Source organism: Thalassophryne amazonica, chromosome 16 (genome assembly GCF_902500255.1).
Source record: "Thalassophryne amazonica chromosome 16, fThaAma1.1, whole genome shotgun sequence".
NCBI classification, from domain to species: domain Eukaryota; kingdom Metazoa; phylum Chordata; class Actinopteri; order Batrachoidiformes; family Batrachoididae; genus Thalassophryne; species Thalassophryne amazonica.
In genome coordinates, this window is record NC_047118.1 from 55,793,857 (window position 1) to 55,807,935 (window position 14,079).

Consider the following 14,079-nt stretch of genomic DNA (forward strand, 5'->3'; position numbering starts at 1 on the left):
AAAACAAAAACAGGTGATTTCAATAGAAAATCAATACAGCCAGAGATTCTTTTCATCGGGTGGCCACTCACGGAAGTACGAATTCTCGCCTTCGGATTCGCTGGAATTGACGTAGCTCCACACCAACCCATCGCTTAGCTTGACATAAGCTAATATCACACATACCTCTTTAAGGAGTCATGAGAATAACCACCAATTTCACTTTTAGTAATACAATTTAAAAAAAAAACAAATACATAACTGTATAAAAGATAATATTTGCAAGGTCTGGCTACAGATAACATTGGTCAAAAACAAAAAATCTTGCATGGACTTTCAGAACTGATTAGGGGTAATTTTGGTGTGCTGAAGCTGAATCCGAGCTCAGATTTGCCCTCTTTTTTTTTCTTTTGCAACTGGCACGTTTCGTATTGGATTAATGCAGATGCATGTGCAAAAGCTGTGTTGCACATTATTTGGGTATTACCCATGCAAACTGAAAGCACTTCAACATACAGTAACTGTGAAATAAAAGTTAAGAGACATACTTAAATAATAAAGCCTTTATTTTAATTGTTGTCTCTACGTAGTTCAAGTTTGCCAGTCCCACCAAATGAGAAGGTGGAAAACAGAACAGAGGAGCGAGAAGAAGAGGTGTTCCATTTTCACTATGATCAGTGTAAAATCTGTTACACACAAAGGGAATGGCCATGCAAAGATGCCTAATGAACAGAAAGTAAGCAGCTTCGGTGTGGTTTTACTAGAATTCCCGTATTCACAATCATAAATACTCCCAACTCCCTGACATTTGACTACAGTCTGAACCAGGCTGTATGAGTGCTGGCCATCCTCATCATCACTGTCAGTTTCTGAACACTCAGTGGGGAAGATTTCAAACAGCACAACCCTCCTGTTTGATATCCAAGATGAGTCACTGCATAGTATAATAATAATAATAATAATAATAATAATAATAGATGCCCACCACATACAGACAAAGTCTGTCTCTGGAAAACTGACCGTGGAGAAAAAGAAGAAAAAAAAAGGGGGGGGGGGGGGCGTCCTCCTTGAAGGAGATTCCAAGAAACCTAAGTGGTGGAGCATGAAAGCACATCAATCCAGATAAAATGATCAACTGGTGTGTGGGAGCAAGTCACACCACATTACAACGTAATACAAACCACTGTAGAAACACCACCATCAGGGCACATAAAAAAAAGAAAGAAAACAGAGTATTTACATCTTCAACACATAAATTATTTCCTTAATATTTTTTTATTTGAAAGTCTTTAAAATGTCTCAGAAAAAAAAGAAGTGCCTCACCTGAAAAGGGCTCCACCAAGCTTGAGAAGGTATATACTAAAGTCTAATGCTACTGAAATATATTTAAAATGCAAATCAGGGGGTTGGTAATGCACAAGAAGGCTGTTCAAAACGTAGAACTGGCACATGGGGGGGGGGGGGGGGGGGGGGGGGGTTTCTAATATGAAACTGAAAGCCCCAAATACTTTCACTCCTGTGAGAAAAGGAGTAAGAGGCTGCATGAAGAGGTCTGCATCAACTCGACATCTTGCATGAAATACTTCCAAGAGATCTGGAAATAACTTGTAAATCTTCCTGTCAGAACATGACCTTTAACTCGTCTCAAGGTGCTCACAAGCTCCTGAGTCTCCAACACAGATGCCTGCAACTGTTCCCCTGCATTGACTTCCCACTAAAGGCACCTTGAACACTTGCAGGAATTTGATCCCCCTGTTACTGCGGCACTGCAATTCGCCGTGCCAATGCTTCCCGCTTTGTCCCGCTGGACGCCATCGCTCCCAGAATCACAGAGAAATACTGTACAGCTGCAGGTTGTCTTGCGCGCGTTGTGTAATGGGGAACATAGATAATGCATTTGGAATTTTGTCTCAAAGGTAATTATTTATAATATACATGTTGTAATGGTTTGGTGAAACAGTTGCATTTTCACTCTTACAAGTTAGATAATGTATCTGTAAAGTTATGTTTATTTTAGATGTAACATCTCGTTATAAATCGATCAGATGCGCTGTGCACAGTGACACACAACGACACACAGTGTTTTCGAATAGGATGCGCAGCGTTCACAACTAGTTCACGCATGTGGCATGAAAATGTGTGTCGGAAATTTTGAACATTTCAAAATTTTCTTTGCGTACTGGCACGCAGCCACGCACAGTTTACAACAAGTTTACTGAGGGGATCAAATTCATGCAAGTGTCAAGGTGTCTTAACTACCGGGCAAAAAAAAAAAAAAAATCACCAGGTCACACGGTTCAGCTGATCAAGTCCCCAAAAGAATGGCTGATACAGTATCAAAAACTTGTGTGATCAGAACATACAAACACAACGTTCCTTAAACAAAGACTGTCTGTTAATGTTAATTTTGTAGTATTCATAAAATACATGTCACAAAGAGATAGCAGTTATTTCATTATGTTGAGACCAGGAGAGGAAAAAATAAAGGCAATGTGTTCAGTTCATATTTGTTGTGTTGGATTTTAACACACCAGAGGAGGGGAGGAATTTTACGTCTCCAGTTGACATGACGAGTTTATATTACATCCACCCTTCTACTCCAATGCGGTCAGGCTTTTGGGTCTCTCTCATCCCCCTCCCCCAAAACCCCACTCCCACCCCCAGCTGTGTCTGGGTGAATGAAAGTCCATCGTTCGAGTGAGCTTAAATGCTAAGCCATTGGTTCATGTGCTGATGGGTCCCGCCTACCCTGACAGGCTGGAATGTGCACGGAGCCCATCAGTCATACAGTATCACCTTGACAAAACTGGCAACGTCAGTCTCTTTGGAGTCATGAAAGGTGAAAAACTCATGTGCCTGGAACAAAGGAGGAAAACACATACCAGTTACTCTTTTTGACAAAAATGTTTCCGGGATACCTGCGTGAGCCTGACCTCTCGTGGTGAAAAATAAATCAGCAGTAACATGAAATGTTTCAGGATGGAAACAGAAGGGAAAACTTACCATTAACTCTGGGTAAGCTGGTCTCTCAGATGGATTCTTTCTTAAGCTGTAAAGATGAAGTACATATTCAAAACACTGAGCGAAAAAAGCTAATTAAATAAGATGCATCACTAATGTACAGCAGTCAAATCGTAAACATCATGTGACATCAGGCTGGAGCCCCAGTGCACTTACAGCTTCACTTTCAGTAAAAAGAAAACAAAAAACACTGACCCCTGGTGGATCCTTTTGACTGTTTAACTGCCATATGGTTGAGGAACAGAACTTGACAAGCTGTCTGTATGAGTGCAAAACTCACCACTGGGAAATGAAGCCTACAAATTTTGGGGAGAAACGGTCCGCGGGCAGCTGGGGAGATGGCTCATCTACCACCTGTTTGAGATGGTGGAAGGGGGTGCCCCACAGATCATAGGGGAATTTCAAAATGGCCAACTCAATCTAGGAAGTAAGGAGAGGCGAAAATTAAGACATTCTCAGCCTTATGCATTTGCCAACCATCACATGATTTGGCCATATAGGGATCACTATGTCAGTACATTTGAGAATATTTCACAAGGTGAAACATTCAGCTAGAATAACATTATTAAAATTGGTTCAACAGCGTGAATGTGTCAGAAGTTTCTTTCTTTAACATTATGTGGAGGAGATACAGTTTGTCATATTACATCAACTTAGAATTAAATGAAGTATGGGGAAGAGTGCTCCCTCAAAAATAAACGCACATTTAAAGTTTGGCATCTGCATTATTTAAAAATTAATGCCGAGTGCATAAATAATCATGCAGACAAAACAAAAATGTCCAATAATTTGAGTGCAATTGAGCTCTTTTTACTTGGCAAATAGATAAGAAACTGATAGAAAAAGAAAACATTTCCAGAGCAACATTTCAATTTTCCTAAAACATTAAGTATTAAAATAAAATAAAAAAAACTACCACAGATTGAGCTTGGAAGCACTGCTCTGTGTGCATGGAAAGGGCAGAGTTTCATGGCCACTGCGACTCACCATCGTGATACCAAGACTCCAAATGTCTGACTTGACGCTGTAGCCTTTCTGACTGAGGTCTGGGTTAATGCGTTCAGGCTGAAATTACAAGTTTTAAAACATATTAGTAACCAAGCACCATACAATTGTAAATCTGCATTAAAACATTTTACAACTGACATTTGCTTGACTGATGAATAACAATACTGTCAACACCACTAGAATAAAAAGCAACCAACAGAAAACAGAGATTATTAGGTCAAATATATCCCAGCATGCTCTGGTTCCACCACTGCATCCTGCTACTGACATGGGTGCCATCTCTGATAGGATGCTGAGATGTACTGTATTTGTTACTCAGTAAGTCATTGGTACATTGGTCATTGGCTACACTTGGGCCTACAATGTTGAAAATTATTATTGTCATTCACCTCAGGTTCTGTTCTAAATTCTTGAGAAACCTAATCTGAACTCTTGTTTTACTGGAAAACTACAGGCTGATACTGAACCTATGCTTTTGCTCTAAAATCCTTGAAAAAGTAGTTTCACAGCAGCTTGTGGACCATCTCACTGAGAATGACCTCTTTGAGCCAGTGCAGTCTGCTTTTAGAAGATCGAGGTTCATGCCGGAAGACCATCAATCTGGAGGAGCTTGAGAGATTTGCCAAAGAAAAATGGCCTGGGAGTCCTCAGGAGACACGTTGGACACTTGCTGAAAACTACAAGATGCCTGCCGGATGTTATCCAGCAAAAAGGACACACAATTGACTTTTAGCATTGGGGGGCTAATAATTTTGACCCTTATAATTTTTGTTGTGAAAAGATTTTGTTTGTGTGCAAAGTAAAATAATGTAAGCATCTAAAATAAAACCAGGATGTCCAGAAATGTGTTAAATTTCTTGCTCTGTGAAAATCAGACAGGAAAATTTTGAAGAAAACGTTAAATTTCATGATGTCGTTATTGTCAGTTCGGCTGCTCCCATTTTGTTTAGGGTCACCACAGCAGATACAGCCATATCCGCAATGGTATTTGGCACAAGTTTTACACCGGACGCCCTTCCTGACGCAACTCCAGTTTTACCTGGAGAAACACACATAGCCGCTGGTGTTCCACAGAGGTCTCCCATCCAAGTACTAACTAGGCCCTGCACTGCTTAGCTTCTGAGATCTGACAGGATCAGGCTTACACAGAACAGACCGGCTGCAAAACGTTAAATTTCATAGGAGCTAATAATTTTGTCCTAATCTGTAATTAAACCTTTTATGTACTGGCTCAGGTTCTGTGTTTTCAGGGCACAGGATTATTATGAGTCTCCAAGGACCGATTACGATGGCCTAAATGCAGAGGACAAACTTCATTGTGTGTATATACACACACACACGACAATAAAGGCTGTATAATATTCTATGATTAGTTACGAAATATTGAGGCATGGAGATGAGGCGCTAAAGATGACTTCACATTTTCACAAAGTTCTGTGCTGAGCAGAAGGATTGTCCCGGTTTCCAGACAAATATGTGGCCTTTCAGCAGAGTTTGGTGGTCTGAAAGCATGACATCATCAAAACTGACGTCAGAATGAACCGTTGGACAACCGCAGGCAGAGTTCTCCGCCTGATACAGTGCATCTGGAAAAGTTCTCATTTTTATTTCATTTAACCTTTATTTATCCAGGTTAGCCCCGTTGAGATTGAGACTCTTTAGCAAGGGAGACCTGGACAATAATAAAGTTTTCAATTCACCGAACCTGCATGTCTTTAAATGTGGGAGGAAAACATAGCACACAGAGGAAACTCACACAAAGGGAGAACACGCAAACCCCACACAGAAAGGCCACAGGTGGGAATCGAACCCATGACCTTCTCTCTGTGAAACAGTGCTAACCACTAATCCACCGTGCTGCCGGTAGTATTCACAGTGCTTCACTTTTTCCACATTTTATGTTACAGTCTTATTCCAAAAGGGAGTAAATTCATCTCCCCCATACTATACTAAAATTCTATTCACAACACCCCATAATGTCAACATGAAAACGTATTTTTAAAATTTTTGCTAATTTATTATTCATTGTTTAACATGCTGATGACTTTTTTGTCTGCACTTTGTTCATTTAATCTGTTAACGTTAGAACGGCCTAAGCAATGGGTCACCACAATCAGGTCTGCGTGAGGTTAGTTCCTCAAAAAAAAAAAAAACAAAAAAAAACACAACAACAAAAACGCAAAAGGATTTTTTTTCCCCTTTACCCATGTGAACGCCTTGTTGTGATCTGGGGCTACATAAACAAGATGCATGAATTAATCTGCAAAAACACATCGTTGCTAGTTTCATAAATGTGCGTAATTTTAAACCCTCAGAAAGAAGTGAAGTATGCTCATTAAAAAAAAAGTTTGCATTACAACTATAGTTTTGTTGCCATGCCTGCCAAATTTGCACTGAACCTTTATTCTTTGGACTCCCTCCCCTCTACCCCCACGTATATATCTCGGAAGAGACTTTACCATTCACACACACGGTACACACAAACATCAACAGAATGTGAATTTTCTGGGGGCAAAATTTAACTAAACACATATGGTACACTGTTTTACTTGTTTAGTTAGTTCTGCAAATTATATTTCAAAGCAACTTTTGTCAAAAATATGCTGCATCATCTATGGCCACAAGATGGCAGCATTTACACATGTGACATCTGCTCCTGTATACTGATCTGAATTATTTGTGGTGATTCACACTCCCAAGCAGAAGGTGGTGGTAATGTACCATTAAGCTGGATGACAACTGCTATAAAATAACAAGAACATCTTAATAAGGATGTGCTGGGTCTTGGGGAATGATGATTAATAAGCATGCTTTAAAACTGAAACACCATGTTCTTAAATAATAAGAGGGACTAACCTTCATACTCCAACTCAACAACTTGTCTGCACTTTGTGGGGCAGCTGGAGGACAACGGGGAGGATGAGAAGGCTAAGGTAAGGCTGACTAACGTTTAATGAATTAAAACGTACATTTAAAGAGGTAAATGTGCATATGTTTTACCACTCCTTGATGTTTTCATCTCTTCATTGGTCACAAGAAGCAATTTATGCTTCAGTTCTTTTTGCCCTGAACAATGACAATTGCACTCTGAGCTTTGGATCACTAATGTAGAGTTTGCATTGTAAACAAATGTTGATAAATTCATTTTACTTTTTGTTGCAATGAAACAGTAGTACACAGAGAAAAAGATTAGCCCATTCATATAAACATGAGATTCACATTACGATATGTGGCTGACCATGAGATATCAGGACTGGTACATACAGTTTACACATGAGAGATGATTTTTATCATATGCAGTTAAACATGAGAGATTAGCATATGGCCTATCACCGAAAGCTTGCGTCATGTCCGACCAAGCCAGGGCTCTAGATCAAGTTCAGTTGTTTTTTTTTTTAGGAATGCACCGACTCTGAAATTTTTGGATGATAACTTGTGCTATATCCAAGATGTGTTTACTGTAAATACTCATTTCACCTCATCTCTGCTCCTTCACACAGCTCTACATATAGCAGACAACCTTTAAGTTTTCTAAGCAACAGCAAAGCCACTTTTTGGGTCTTATTTTTTTCTGTAATGGAGGAAAAACTGCATATATCAACTGCAGTTACTTCACACACTAAACCTTCTCAAGAGTGTGCTAAATGAATTAAGGGATCAATTCATTACCAGGGAACCCAGCACTGCCTTCTTCACACAAACATGACATGCAGTTTTAAAAAAAATAAAGCCTCAATGGGCAAAACTTGCCAAAGACAGGCAGGATGGAAGACCAGGTGTTTGGACCATGAAATCAGTTTAGATGCTTTTAAACTGACTTCCAGATTTGCACCTATGGGTGAGCGTTTAAAGTCTTCAAATAGTCAAATATCTCAGGCCTCGCAAACTGTTCACCTCCATTTGTGAAATTCTGTTTTTCACCATTGCTTCTGAAAACCACTGCCAAATTTCAGCTCCCCAATCCCCACTTACCGCCATATAGGGCTTACAGCCTGCATCTATGGTTTTTGCTACAGAATCCACCAGTTGGCCACTGATGCCAAAGTCACACATTTTAACTTGACCCTGAATGTTGATCAGAACATTGGAGGGCTTCACATCTGTAAACAAACATTAGTGAGTGTGACAGCAACAGGAAATTGAAAACGGTACACAATGTCGAGCTCTTCTACGTACCTCTGTGTATCACTGACAGGTTCCTGTGCAGATGTTCCAAAGCTTTCACAATCTGTGGAGAAAAAAAAACAGGTGCACCTCAAATTTTCTCCCATTAAAGTAACATACCCTTACCAAAAAGTAGTATATGCAAGTATGTTTCAAGTATACTTCTAGTTTACTTTTTATATACTTATCAGTACTATTTTTTGGTAAGGGTAGCCAATAAAGTACTGGCCAATCATGTAGCACTTGCCACATGAAGACTAAAGTTTTTCATCTCATCTGTGTTGTCCTCCTGCTAAAAGGTACTGTACAGGCATACAGTCAGAAGGACAAGGGGTCCAAAGGCCCACCACCTCCCCTTTTGGGTAAAGGTCCAATTTTGAAGACATTTTGTCATTGTAGCATGTCCTTTTAGCAACTAAAGTTCACTAGTTTTACCATTATAATGCTGCACCAACTGGAACTGATAAATCCAGTAAATAAAGTAAATGAATAATCACATTTCCTATGGTATTTTGTAAAAATAAACACTAAGGATCAGCTTCAACTGAAGGTGGGTTTTTTCCCCCATAATATATCTATCGCATAGCTGGTCAGCTGTCAAGTGTAGACATTGGATTTAACTTAATATGCTTGCAGTGTGCTCTGTGCAAGTATAATATCTAGGAAAATACAAGTATTGGACTGCGATAGGGAGCCAAAAAATAAATACATAAATAAAATAACTTGTTTGTTACATCCCTAGCTCTGTAATTCCATGTACAGGATGATTCCATGAGGCAATTCGTAATTTATTCAAAATTGAGGTTGTGAAAGAAGGTTAGTGCTTGTAAAACAGGACATACTGCTACTGCGATCTTGCCCAAAATGTCCTCAGGGATGGTTTTGCCCTTTTCAATGACCTTCTTATAGAACTTATCCAGAGAGGTATCCATGAGCTCCATACAGATCCAAACATCTCCCTGAAAAAAATGTTACCTGTTACAAAAGAGATCGAGCACAGAAGACCAGGCAAGCAATGAGGGCAACATATGCTTTAGCTTTACCTCTCTGAAGAGGGCGCCATAAAACGTAACAGTGTAGAAGCAGTCCACTGTCCTCATGGAAATGTCCAGGTCCATCAGGAGCCTCTTTTGCTCCAGAGTGTTGACTGTAGCACGGATCCTCTGGGGAGAAAAACATCACAGATTTTGTTGTCAGTTTCATCAGAGAACTTTTTTTTTTTTTTTTAAGAAAATAAAGTGTCCAGTAGAACCCATCACAGATCTGATTCAAATACCTACAAGATGAGCTCAGATGTTCAGTGCATGTGTGAGTCATATTGCTATTTAAAAACCAGGATGCAGCCCGAGTACAGGCTTTCTGGCCTACCTTCACAGCCATGATAACACCACTGGGCACGTGTTTCATCTTGTACACCACGCCGTACGCTCCCCTCCCCAGCTCTTCAATCTGCTCCAAGTCATCAGCCTTCACCACAAAGTTCTGGACAGCAGAAGCAAAAGATTTCGCTAGTTAATGTATTCACTTCAGCAGAACCTAGCAGAATAGAAGAGTAGTGTCACACAAGTACACGGAACAAATTTCACCTCGTCTCCAATTGTGACGCAAGCTTTCGAATCAAGATCTCGAGGGGGCCTGCACCAAAAGAAACACATTATCACAGAGCAACATCAGTAACTGTATGTTCAGTTTGATTGTCACAATACTTCGACAAAGAAATGCCACTTCATTACAGCAAGTGACACCTAATTTGAAGACACTAAGTATTAAAGTCTAGTGTAAAAGCTATTAGAAATTTGATTAATCAATTCAGGAGCCACCTTTTTCAATAAATGCTCTACTCAAAGTTTGTAGATTCTTTAGCTTTGGATGTTCAACATAATGTAACACCCACCCAAAATCTATATTCACAGTCAAAGCACCCACTGCCTTTTGACTCAAGTCTCATATTTTACAGTAGAAAAAAAATATGCAGTTTGTATCTAACTGCAATGAGCACATCTCTAATGTTTGGGGTTTTCCATCAAAATAAATAAAACACCTGAGGTTTCCTCCAACCTATTATACTGCTGCTGCTTTAGTACCACAATATAAAAAGTCGCCTTACCCTGCTCCCGTTGGTGTGGGCTGCGTAAACACGTCTTTGGACAGCTTCAGCCCAGGGTTTTTCTTCTTCCCTTCAAGGAAAAAAAGAAAGTGGTCTGTTACCTCAGACAATGACATTTAATTTTGTCTGTTGGCAGATAACTCAAAAACTATACAAAATTTTAATGAAATGGGGAAGAAATATGTCCTGAAGGCAATGTTAAACTGCATCTGGGAGATGGTGAAAGTCACTTGAATACTTGGTTCTTCATCCTGGGGGGACTTCGGAGAGCACCAAGGCATTGCCTGGAAAGTGGTGGCTGGGGCAGTACCGAACAGTCATCCACTGCATGGTGGTACTTGGCTCCAAACATATAGAGAGTGATGCGGGTAGGAACATCCTTTCTTACAAGCATGACCATCTTTTACTGATGTCAAGAGACTCTGAAAATCGTCTGATCACGGGTGACTTCAATATGACCAAGCCTGTATCTGTCCACATGGATGTTTCAGCCACAGTAAAAATGGCTCAATGTATCTAGACTACAAGCTACTGGATCCTGGTTTCACGATACAGACCAGTACCACTGGACATGTTAATCTAATAGCAGTGGTGTATGCATGTAGATCATGCATGTTCTTGTGGGAAGATGCTAAGGACTTCTACAGAAGTGTAGCATAGACAAGAGCATTCAGTCTGTGAACTCTGACGACATTCATGTTATACCTTCCCTAAAGATTCAGTTGAACTCCCACAAGCTGTCATCTGCTTAGTTTCCAAACTTTAAATCCTGCTCAACTTCAAGAACAAATCAAGACTGAACAGTCCTGATAGATGTCTTTACTATACTATGCCAGGTATACTCCTGCCCAGATGTTACAAGTTTGCTGTCTGTTCTGGTGCCTGTTCCACCAGTCACCTACAAACCACCAAATCTAAGTGGGTTTGTGAACCAGCTGACGGTGGGTGCAGAGCAGTGCCACAGAAAACAAAGGACTGACCAAGAGCACTAGAAAGACTGGCTCAGTCTTGGGGGCAAACCTGCACACAGTGGAAGATGATGGCAGAGAGGCGGATGTTGGTAAAGGTGTCAGTAATCAAGAAAAACCCCTCCCACTTGGTCTATAAAACACTACAGAGAGCAAGAGAGAAACAGAAGTACACTGAGGAGCAGACTGATCCCTGCCCTGCTGCAGGAAGGAGCACTTCCCCAGGTCATTTCTCCTTGCAGCCATCAGATTGCACAAGTCTGATCTCCAATTCATCGACTGATCATATGACCATCACCTGGAATCAACAGTTGTTACTCAAGTTCTACTGTATTCTGGACAGGCCACACAGCTTCCACAATACAGCATGTACTTAATACGGTAATACTGCACTGGTACATTACTGTTGTGGTTAGAGATGCACCGATCCACAATTTTTCACGTTCGATCCGATCCCTGAATTTGGATATCTGCCGATACTGATACTTTTCCGACCCGATACCAGAGCTCTCTTTGCTTTATTATTATTATCATCATCATTATTGTTGATTCTATATGAGGATTTTCTTAAAAAGGAGACCTGAAAGTTCAGCTACAATTTGCCAGAAGGTGTATCCAAGATGAAAGCCTAGATTTGTTGTTTTGGTGAAAGAATGAAGTACTTTTATAGCCTTAATTTTATAGACCTGACCTGATGATCTCTCTCTCTCTCTCTCTCTCTAATAAATGGTTTCCTCAAATGCGTGTCAGCACTGAACTTTAATTTGTACCTCTGTTACTGTGCACATCCAGACTGCTCAGGTTTTTAATGGAAATACATTGTGTTCGGATGGGGCATTTTATCCGATGTGAGCAAAAAAATCCATTATATACGGTGTTAATTACATGGAAAACAATACAAAAACTTTGGAACTTTTTGTCCGGTGACTGCGAATATCTGGTTTATACAATGACGGTTTAGGTGAGTTTTACTGTACATGGGACTGAACAATAAATTTACCTCTCAAAACTTTGATGATGATGTTGCTTCCATCCCACACGGCTAACTTTATTTTCACCACTCTCTCAATTAAAGCACACTAGGTCTAATTATCCCCCCCCCCTTCCCTGCCAAAAAAAAAAGAAAAAAAAAAAGTAAATTATATTTGGGAAGCTGTCACCAGCAATGTTTGACAGTTTTTCTTGAAAAATCATGTCAACTTTTCAACCGATCAATTCCTCATTTAGCTTTTCAGCTTCTGTACTGATAAAATATTTGATTTTAGTGTGTTTACAGTTTCCATCAGCATTAACTACAGTCAATGAAGTGTTATCTGGCTGGAGATAAAGTGTACTCAGAGCTAAAGTCCTTCAATAGAACAGCGGACTAAATGACTAATCGACATTGGTATGATGACTCAGATGTGAGGGATAGGGGGAATAACAACAAATCCACATTTGCTTCCTGTCAGTTTTTGTTTGCTTGCTTTTACTCAACAATCACTGCAAACTATCCGGTTTTCCCCCTCCATTCTTTCCTCCATTTGTAATAACTGAAAGATGACAATGCTGCATGTGGTGCTTTGGGACATTTCTGTGTTAAAGTATTTGGAGCACTTCATTCATAAACACTTTACCAGCGGTCTTTGGGTTCCAGCCAGCATGACGCAGCTTGTGGTCATACTGGAAACACAGCGCAGTGACACGGACACAGATGCTAAACGTGTTTGCTCTTGTTACAAGGTCAAAAGGAAAAGAAGAAGAAGAACAACAAAAAAAAAAAAAAAAGAACAAAATAGTAATCAACTTGTCCTCTATGAATCCTAATCACAACTAGGTTTTCACTCACTGGAACGATGACAAACAGTGTCATGCTGTCTGATTATTTCCTGTTTCTGCTGTATTCAAGCTCCAACCAGCACAATTATTCTTATGCCAGAAGCGGTATTTATTTCAGTCACGCCACTTCAGGTTGAAGTGGCGTGACCTTCTTGCTGTGAGGTAACAATGCTAACCACTAGGCCTTTGAGCATTTCATTACAAATATCTGTAATAATATGGCTTGCTGTGTTATTAGTTGTCCTAACAAATCATCTATGAAGTCTGTACTCCAGTATTTACTTTGAGTAAAATTTTCATGTTATTTAATTTTGTATGCTAGTAATGCTAATACATTTTTATCAGCTATCAGTAGCTTGAGCTTGATCAGTTAATCTACAGTTACTGAGGAAATAAGAGGGTATTTTTTTTTTTAATATCGAGACAAGCCATTCATTTATGTTTTTGTTAACCTCTTAAACCCTAAAGTCCCCAAATTTGGGGACTTGCCCTATTTTGGAACATTTGAACACTCATAACCAATGCTGACACCAACATACACTTATTATATATCAAAATGTCAAGCGAAGTCTCCCCTACAAAAGTATCCACTTCAATCACATCAACTAACCACAGCTGAAACGCCAAGCAAATAAAGACATAAATCGGAATTAATTTTTTGGGAAAAAAAACCTCATTTACTCCTATCAAGTATTATTTACTTTCAATTTTTTTGCATCCACAACATCCCCTAGGACCTGTCTTTTAGCTGATCCAAAGTTTTGCATTTTTGACCTTGTACAAGCTGAGAAATAAATCATAATGTATGGGTATGTGATTTTGGTGAAATAGGCTCTAGGCCTTAAGGAGTTAAATGTGATTTAATAAAGACAACAAAACCAAGGTTAGCCTGTAAGTTAGTCCAGTAACCCTAAGATAGAACATGTTTGTGCTTCATTTGTATCACCCAGATCACACATGGTGTTGTGCACACTCCAACTGCAGGACCTAGGCGGAGTTAGCACTGCCAACATA

General features: G+C 39.8%; 1 protein-coding gene across 1 annotated transcript in view; it reads right to left on the bottom strand.

Annotated features, from left to right (window-relative positions):
• Positions 1-527: 527 nt before the first annotated feature.
• LOC117528154 (dual specificity mitogen-activated protein kinase kinase 6-like) overlaps positions 528-14,079 on the bottom strand; it is a 56,744-nt gene continuing 43,192 nt past the window's right edge. Inside the window, exons 2-12 of the mRNA XM_034190732.1 lie at positions 10,280-10,349; positions 9,759-9,807; positions 9,541-9,654; positions 9,216-9,335; positions 9,015-9,131; positions 8,185-8,236; positions 7,981-8,108; positions 3,988-4,065; positions 3,281-3,420; positions 2,983-3,028; positions 528-2,835 (exon numbers count right to left, since the gene is read on the bottom strand). Of these exons, the coding sequence (XP_034046623.1) occupies positions 2,758-2,835; positions 2,983-3,028; positions 3,281-3,420; positions 3,988-4,065; positions 7,981-8,108; positions 8,185-8,236; positions 9,015-9,131; positions 9,216-9,335; positions 9,541-9,654; positions 9,759-9,807; positions 10,280-10,349 (992 nt within the window). The 3' untranslated portion in view covers positions 528-2,757. The remainder of the gene's footprint in view (positions 2,836-2,982; positions 3,029-3,280; positions 3,421-3,987; positions 4,066-7,980; positions 8,109-8,184; positions 8,237-9,014; positions 9,132-9,215; positions 9,336-9,540; positions 9,655-9,758; positions 9,808-10,279; positions 10,350-14,079) is intronic.